Source organism: Carassius carassius, chromosome 1, assembly GCF_963082965.1.
Source record: "Carassius carassius chromosome 1, fCarCar2.1, whole genome shotgun sequence".
NCBI classification, from domain to species: Eukaryota; Metazoa; Chordata; class Actinopteri; order Cypriniformes; family Cyprinidae; genus Carassius; species Carassius carassius.
Window position 1 is genome coordinate 1635083 of NC_081755.1, and position 8680 is coordinate 1643762.

The window sequence follows — 8680 nt, forward strand, 5'->3', positions numbered from 1 at the left end:
GACATTTTGATATCATAAATCACTGAAGTTACAAATGATCATTATTTTCAGTGAAACGCTGTTCACTTGTTTTGTTGCAAAAATATGTTTAAGAAAATAATAAATCATATTTTATTTATCATTTGTGTGTGTGTGTGTGTGTGTCTGTAAGCAAGTTTGAAAGAAATAAAAGTGGGAGGAGAACTAAGATCATGTGACTCTGATGTAACTTGAATTAATATATTTTTCCCAGGAACAACATTTGTTCAAAGCTCCTCAAACAAGCAGAAATAATCTTAAATCGTCCTGAAATGAACATGAGAGTTTTCTACAAGAGTCTGTTGTCTTTACTGGGTAAGTAAAACATACAATCATATCTCATATCTTAATGTCTGACTCATATCTTAATGACCTACAGTCTGTTTTCAGCTTCCTCTTTCATAGAAAACACTTAATAGACACAGACCCTAAATTATACTTGAATGTGTTGTTCATGTTATCTAAACACCCTGAAACAATATCATTTTACTTGAGATAAATTATATAAGACACTAATACATGATTTTAGTGATTATACTCAATTTTACCCAAATAGAAATTGTATATAAAAAGAATTCCAACAAAATATATGTTTATGCTCATAAGAAAAATCCATTAAAGTTGCTAAATAATGAGCATCATTCTGTGTTTCTCATTCCAAGGCTTTTTCTCGGTTCAGATGAAAGCAGAAACAGAAGGTGAGATTTTATGAATTAAAATCTACTACATCTTTTGTTAGTGAGTTTGAGCTGCTGGGAAATATTTTCAGACACATGATGAAAACCAGTTAACTTAAATAGTCAAGCAGAGCTATACATGATGGTAATGAAGAATTGTAATTGTTAGTAAGGTTTTCTCTTGAACGCATTCCAGTGAATGTAGCAAGTTGGGGAACAGCCGTTCAGTCGACAACATATAGCATCTTTGCTAACTGGAATGCCCAAAATGCTGTGGATGGGTCGAGCTCCTACTGTTCTCGTACAAATGAACAAAGTGACCCGTGGTGGAAGCTGGATCTGAAGAAGACGTACACTGTGAACAGAGTGACCATCACTAACAGAATCTGTCCAACAGTAAACTGTGAAATCTGGATAAACGGGGCAGTGATTCGGATTGGAAACGATTCTTCAGTTTTAGACAACCCAGTGTGAGTCTCTCTGATATATTCTTACATTTAGATTTTGGACACTTGGGATCTTCATGCATACATACAGGTGCTGGTCATATAATTACAATATCATCAAAGAGTTGATTTATTTCACAAATTCCATTCAAAAAGTGAAACTTGTATATTATATTCATTCATTACACACAGACTGATATATTTCATATGTTTATAACTGACAACTAAGGAAAATCCCAAATTCAGTATCTCAGAAAATTAGAATATTGTTAAAAGGTTCAATATTGAAGACACCTGGTGCCACTCTAATCAGCTAATTAACTCAAAACACCTGCAAAGGCCTTTAAATGGTCTCTCAGTCTAGTTCTGTAGGCTACACAATCATGGGGAAGACTGCTGACTTGACAGTTGTCCAAAAGACGACCATTGACACCTTGCACAAGGAGGACAAGACACAAAAAGTCATTGCAAAAGTCCAAGCATATTAATAGAAATGTGAAGGGAAGGAAAAGATGTGGTAGAAAAAAGTGTACAAGCAATAGGGATAACCGCACCCTGGAGAGGATTGTGAAACAAAACCCATTCAAAAATGTGGGGGAGATTCACAAAGAGTGGACTGCAGCTGGAGCCAGTGCTTCAAGAACCACTACACACAGACGTATACAAGACATGGGTTTCAGCGGTCGCACTCCTTGTGTCAAGCCACTCTTGAACAACAGACAGCATCAGAAGCATCTTGCTTCAAAAAGGACTGGACTGCTGCTGAGTGGTCCAAAGTTATGTTCTCTGATGGAAGTACATTTAGCATTTCCTTTGGAGGAAGAGACGAGAGGCAACTCCATGCCACGTCGCATTGCTGCAGTTATTCGGGCAAAAGGAGCCCCAACTAAGTATTGAGTGCTATACATGCTCATACTTTTCATGCTCATACTTTTCAGTTGGCCAAGATTTCTAAAAATCTTTTCTTTGTATTGGTCAAGTAATATTCTGAGATACTGAATTGGTCTAAAGTAATTTTCTGAGATACTGAATTTGGGATTTTCATTGGTTGTCAGTTATAATCATCAAAATTAAAAGAAATAACCATTTGAAATATATCAGTCTGTGTGCAATGAATGAACATAATATACAAGTTTCACTTTTTGAATGGAATTAGTGAAATAAACTTTATGATGATATTCTAATTGATCAGCACCAGTATGTATGTGTGTGTGTGTGTGTGTGTTTCATGTACTGACTATTTGCAGGTGTTTCGACTATGTTAAGATTGGTATTTGCAGTACAGTGAGCGGGGGATGTCAATTCAGTTCAGTGAAGAATGTCTTACTGATTCTAACTGGTCACTCTCACCTTTTTATACAAGTCATTTGTTCCTGAATCGTAACAGTTAATAGCTGTGCAGCACTGCAGGAATTATTTTATATCATTTCATGATAAAACACAGTATGACAATGCCCAGATGTCAGACAAATCAAGGTGTTATATATATACATGTATTAAAAATTTACGTTTCACTGTCATGACAAATAATTGCACATTTACTTAGCTGCTTAATGATAATAACGATAAATAAAAATAGTGTAAAACATACATCACATAAGTTGGAGGAAGTATCCAATTATAAAATATACATTGTGTTGTAAAAGAAAGAGTTAATTATATTAAATGCATTCAGTGATGAGAGAAGAAAATACAAGGGAAGAGTCATACTAATAATGAGCAACAAAAGGAACTCACTCTTTCATTTTTTCTCCAGATGTGCTACAGTTTCCTCTATTCCAGGAGGAGCAACCAATAGCTTCTCGTGTCCTGGGATGAAGGGACGCTATGTGACTGTGAATATTCCTGGAAATTCAAAGATTCTTACCTTCTGTGAAGTGGGAGTCTATGTGAATTATCCAGGTAATTGAGAGCTGCTTAAAAACCTGGTCTAAACCCTTTCCAGGTGAATTTGACTGGACCGGCCTGAAATAAAAGATTTATAAGGCTATTTGAACAGAAAACTAGGTACGGATTAACGCATTAGACAAGAAGCCCAGCTGAAATATCAGTCTTCCTGGAATTTTGACTGCGGGACAAAGGCTTCGCTGTGCTGTTGTGTGTCACATGAAAAGGCCTCCCCCTTCACTCGTGACCCCCCTCAAAAATAATAAGTGCATGACACCCCTGGTGAGGAATATCTGCTCGGAGGCACTACAGATACAACCGCCAAAGTTAAAAGATATTCCTTAAAAATAAATTTGTCAGGACTCAACCCGTTCTTACAGATCTGATAGAATTGAATAAAAAAAAACATTAAAGTGAATAAAATAAGCTGACTAAAACCATTTCTTACAGATAATCTGGCAACAGGAAGAACTGCCATACAGTCGTCAACCTATGGCGTCTGGTTTGCTCAACGTGCCATTGATTTCAATCCTGGTTTCACAAATTCATGGAAAGAGTGTTCTTCAACCACTTCTCAGAATAAGCCATGGTGGAGGGTGGATCTGGGTTATGTTTATAGAGTAAGTACAGTTGTCATCACAAACAGACTAGACTGCTGTCCAGACAGAATAAACGGAGCGGAGATTCGCATCGGAAACTCTTTAGAGAACAACGGCAACAACAATCCCACGTGAGACCCTCTTTCAGTAGCTCAAAATCCATAAATAAACCCTGAAATATGAAGAAAGACTAGAAGTCTAAAAGAGGTTTCCTCCGTCTCTCTTTAGATGCACTGTGATTTCTAGCATTCCAGCTGGTGTTTCCTCCACTTACACATGTAACAATATGGAGGGTCGATACGTGAATCTGTTCATTCCTGAAGATTCAAGGACGCTTACTCTGTGTGAGGTGGAGGTCTATGGAGAAGGTGTGATCAAACAAGCAGATTTAGTGTTTTGAGAAGCTATTAATGCCTTCACAATAGTTGAAATTTGGATATTTTTTTAACATCTGAAACTTCAACAGTTGCATGCGTTCAGCTTTCAATAATTTACTGCATAAAACACATTTGTGACTATTGCAGGTGAACCTGTATTTAATGTCATATTGGTATTGTTGTTGGTTTTACTTTGTGTAGTTTTGTTTATGATTTTTGAGAATCTCCACACAAACTCTCACTGCATCTGTTTAATCTTAAGTGGCATTGGCAACAAACTGCTGCAGATATTGTAGAATCAATGCATTTTATGTTTTTATTATTTGCATTTAGCATTCACTTTTCTCTTCTCTCCATGTTCACGCTTGTGTGCCCTTTTAGGTCCTGTTTCCCAAGAAGACTCCTGTGAAGATGAGACTTAATTTTGAGTCTGTCTGAATATCCAGCTCCTGTCACAGGTGAGAGAGGAAAACGTTCAGAAATCTGAATCAAGTTTTAAGATATCTGCATTTTGTCTTCAGTGTGCTCTGGCAGAACGAGGGATTTCTGACGTGAAGAGAGATGATGATGATGATGATGAAGGGGGAAGCTAAACTCTTTTTTGATCAGCTTTGATAGTTATTTACATGCTGTAATTTTCTTTATTACTCAATGTTAATCACAATAAAGTTGTATGTGAAAATTTAAACTACTGATTCCTGATTTCAAGCCATTTGTATTGTATAAAGTGCAAGTACCTGACAATGTGGGGGCAATGTTATATAAGTGAAATGTATATATTTTGTGGTGGGAGGAGCATACGACAGACACAGTGGGGGTGTGTTGAGTGTCTCAATTAAAAGCAAATGCACTCCATCTCAAACTGTGTGTAACCTCCTTTACTTTCCACACTTACATCTCACTTCTTTTCTTATTGCTCTCTCTACCTTCACTCAAACTGAGAGCTCCCTAAAGGCTAACTCAGAACACCACATATCCCTCTCTTAAAGGAGTCATGACCTGTAATTTTCACTTTTCCATGAGAATCAATGTATGTTATTTATTGCCTAACGATTATACACTGGCCGGGAAGCCGATATTTAAAAGTGAAGCGTTTGTTTACCCCTGGGTTCGTAAACCAGCCCACGTGCACGCGCACTCAAATACGAGATTTTAATTTCTGCCCCGACTTGACGTCAAGACGGGGCAGGATATACCATATATGGACACCGCAGACCTATGCTGCAGGAAGCCCGCCCTGCCCCTCATATTCAGTCGCGAAAGATGCAGAAACGTAGTGCACACGTCAGTTGCTCTGTTGTTGACTGCCAGAATCAACATGTAACTTAAAAGTGTTTTCTCTCCCAAGAACGAAGCAAGCTGTCAGGGACCAGTGGATTAAATTAATTTTTAATTACGCAGTTCCTACAACCCTTCCCACTGGCTTAACGTTACGTGTCTGTGCTAATCATTTTACGCCGGAATCGTTCACAAATTTGAATGTCTAAAAAACCACAACGTGAAACAAGGCAAAAACACCACATGATAGCAAACGTTGATCTCAATAACCACTGTAAGCTGATAAAAAAAAAGTAGACTACATCTCCGTTAATGTAATCTACATTAAATAAAAGGTATAATGTATGTCTCAGTCAAAAGGATTGTCTTTACCATTCAGAGACATCTTGATGTAGACATCCTTCCATCGACTCTACATCTTCCCTTTTAGAGGTTTTCTCAGCCAGAGTCTGGCTCGTGAATATACAGTTCAATTCCGTAGGTCGCGGCCAGGTCGGGTTCATTCACAACTTGCGCCATGATGTCATTTTGGAATGATATGCTGAAGTTACCTGCGGTGTCAACCCCCCTCCTTCCTGCCACCAATCAACGCGCCCCTCATTTGCATTATTAAAATGACCGTCCACGACAGCCAAAATATCGCATCAGATCTCGCGAGACAATAATGCCTTCAGAAATAAGGGTCAGAGGAGCTCTGTGTTTATTTTTTTTCCACTTTTCTTTTTTAGAAGGGCCTGAAAGACTATAATAGAGTGTGGGTATCCTAGGTAATACTAGGTTATGACTCCTTTAAGAACAAATATACTATAGGGACAAAGTCACAGTGCATTTAGTTAACAATTTAGTTAACAGGTTAGTTTTTTTCTTTCTTTGCAACCTTTCAATCCCAACATTGATTTGCAAACAACCCATACTGAACGAATAGTGGTACAGTAATGCAGTTTCCAAACACTTGGTATAAGCATCACATAACAGTGCTCAAGCACAATAATCACAAAATAGCCAGAACATTATTTTCCTTATACTGTGTAGACAACTATTGTGTACTAGTAATGCATTAAGCACATTTCACATTACTTAATCCTGAGTCCATGCGGGTGCATGCCTGCTCCGAACAGGCGGTGTAACTACAGTCGTGGCTAAAAGTTTTGAGAATTACATAAATATTAGTTTTCAAAAAGTTTGCTGCTAAACTGCTTTTAGATCTTTGTTTCAGTTGTTTCTGTGATGTACTGAAATATAATTACAAGCACTTCATACGTTTCAAAGGCTTTTATCGACAATTACATGACATTTATGCAAGTCAGTATTTGCAGTGTTGGCCCTTCTTTTTCAGGACCTCTGCAATTCGACTGGGCATGCTCTCAATCAACTTCTGGGCCAAATCCTGACTGATAGCAACCCATTCTTTCATAATCACTTCTTGGAGTTTGTCAGAATTAGTGGGTTTTTGTTTGTCCACCCGCCTCTTGAGTATTGACCACAAGTTCTCAATGGGATTAAGATCTGGGGAGTTTCCAGGCCATTGACCCAAAATTTCAACATTCTGGTCCCCGAGCCACTTAGTTATCACTTTTGCCTTATGGCATGGTGCTCCATCGTGCTGGAAAATGCATTGTTCTTCACCAAACTATTGTTGGATTGTTGGAAGAAGTTGCTGTTGGAGGGTTGTTGTTTTGGTACCATTCTTTATTCATGGCTGTGTTTTTGGGCAGAATTGTGAGTGAGCCCACTCCCTTGGATGAGAAGCAACCCCACACATGAATGGTGTCAGGATGCTTTACTGTTGGCATGACACAGGACTGATGGTAGAGCTCACCTTTTCTTCTCCGGACAAGTCTTTTTCCAGATGCCCCAAACAATCGGAAAGGGGCTTCATCTGAGAATATGACTTTGCCCCAGTCCTCCGCAGTCCATTCACTATACCTTCTGCAGAAGTTCAATCTGTCCCTGATGTTTTTTTTGGAGAGAAGTGGCTTCTTTGCTGCCCTTCTTGACACCAGGCCATCTTCCAAAAGTCTTGTCCTCACTGTGCGTGCAGATGTGTTCACACCTGCCTGCTGCCATTCCTGAGCAAGCTCTGCACTGATGGCACTCCGATCCCGCAGCTGAATCCTCTTTAGGAGACCATCCTGGCGCTTGCTGGACTTTCTTGGATGCCCTGAAGCCTTCTTTACTAGAATTGGACCTCTTCCCTGGAGGTTCTTGATGATCCAATAAATTGTTGATTTAGGTGCAATCTTAGTAGCCACAATATCTTTGCCTGTGAAGCCATTTCTATGCAACGCAATGATGGCTGTACGCGTTTCTTTGCAGGTCACCATGGTTAACAATGGAAGAACAATGATTTCAAGCATCACCCTCCTTTTAACATGTCAAGTCTGCCATTCTACCCCAATCAGCCTGACATAATGATCTCCAGCCTTGTGCTCGTCAACATTCTCACCTGAGTTAACAAGACGATTACTGAAATGATCTCAGCAGGTCCTTTAATGACAGCAATGAAATGCAGTGGAAAGGTTTTTTTGGGATTAAGTTAATTTTCATGGCAAAGAAGGACTATGCAATTCATCTGATCACTCTTCATAACATTCTGGAGTATATGCAAATTGCTATTATAAAGACTTAAGCAGCAACTTTTCCAATTTCCAATATTTATGTAATTCTCAAAACTTTTGGCCACGACTGTACTACAGGTTGTTCACCCCCTGCAGGAGTAGTATCCCCAGAGTCAAACAATGGCAGTTCACTGGACTCGTCTGCTCTGTATTGAGCAAGTGCAGGTGCCAGGTGGGATGCATTCCAGTATCGTCCATCTGATAACTTGTATGTGTACAACCCTTTCTTACCCACAACCTTTAGGGGTTTTCCAAATTTAGACTGGGTCTTTGGCACAATTCCGCGTTTCTTTACACGGACATATGATCCACACTGAAATGAAACCTGCTTTGAGCTGCGTTTTCTGTCACTGTACTGTTTCATTTTTTTCTGTTGATCTCTCACGTGTGAGGCAAGCTGGTGAGGTGTGGACCTTTTGCCTGCAGGTGGCAAGAAAAGATCTGAGATGTTAAGTTTGGTTAACAAGGCTCTCCTATGCAAAAGTTCAGTTGGTGTGCACTGTGTTGTAGCATGTGGCGTTGCACGGTATGCCTGCAGAAAGTCTTTGGTGAACTCCTTCCACCCTCTTCTTTCCAGCGAAGCAGTTTGTAAATTATCCTTTAAGCTGCGATTAAAACGTTAAACTTCCCCGTTTGCTCTTGGATAATACACAGATGATGCCCTGTGTAAGATTTCTCTGTTTTGCAAGAACAGCCTGAAGTCGTGCAAAGTGAACTGTACTCCATTATTAGAAATCAGCTCTTTCGGGTTCCCTTCCCTGCTAAACACTGTAGACAAAA

At 39.2% G+C, this 8680-nt stretch overlaps 1 protein-coding gene across 1 annotated transcript; it reads left to right on the forward strand.

Moving 5' to 3' along the window:
* Positions 1-227: 227 nt before the first annotated feature.
* LOC132139476 (uncharacterized) lies at positions 228-4558 on the forward strand. Its single transcript, XM_059547850.1, has 7 exons — positions 228-333; positions 681-716; positions 892-1165; positions 2898-3043; positions 3479-3758; positions 3856-3995; positions 4386-4558. The coding sequence occupies exons 1-7, from the start codon at positions 291-293 to the stop codon at positions 4424-4426; spliced, it is 960 nt and encodes a 319-aa protein (XP_059403833.1). The 5' UTR covers positions 228-290; the 3' UTR covers positions 4427-4558.
* Positions 4559-8680: the final 4122 nt, after the last annotated feature.

Coding starts and splice junctions, on each gene's coding strand:
- LOC132139476 (XM_059547850.1), top strand. CDS start 291: ATGAACATGAGAGTTTTCTACAAGAGTCTGTTGTCTTTACTGG. Junction 717..891: donor GATGAAAGCAGAAACAGAAG/GTGAGATTTTAT, acceptor AACGCATTCCAG/TGAATGTAGCAAGTTGGGGA. Junction 3,996..4,385: donor GGTGGAGGTCTATGGAGAAG/GTGTGATCAAAC, acceptor GTGCCCTTTTAG/GTCCTGTTTCCCAAGAAGAC.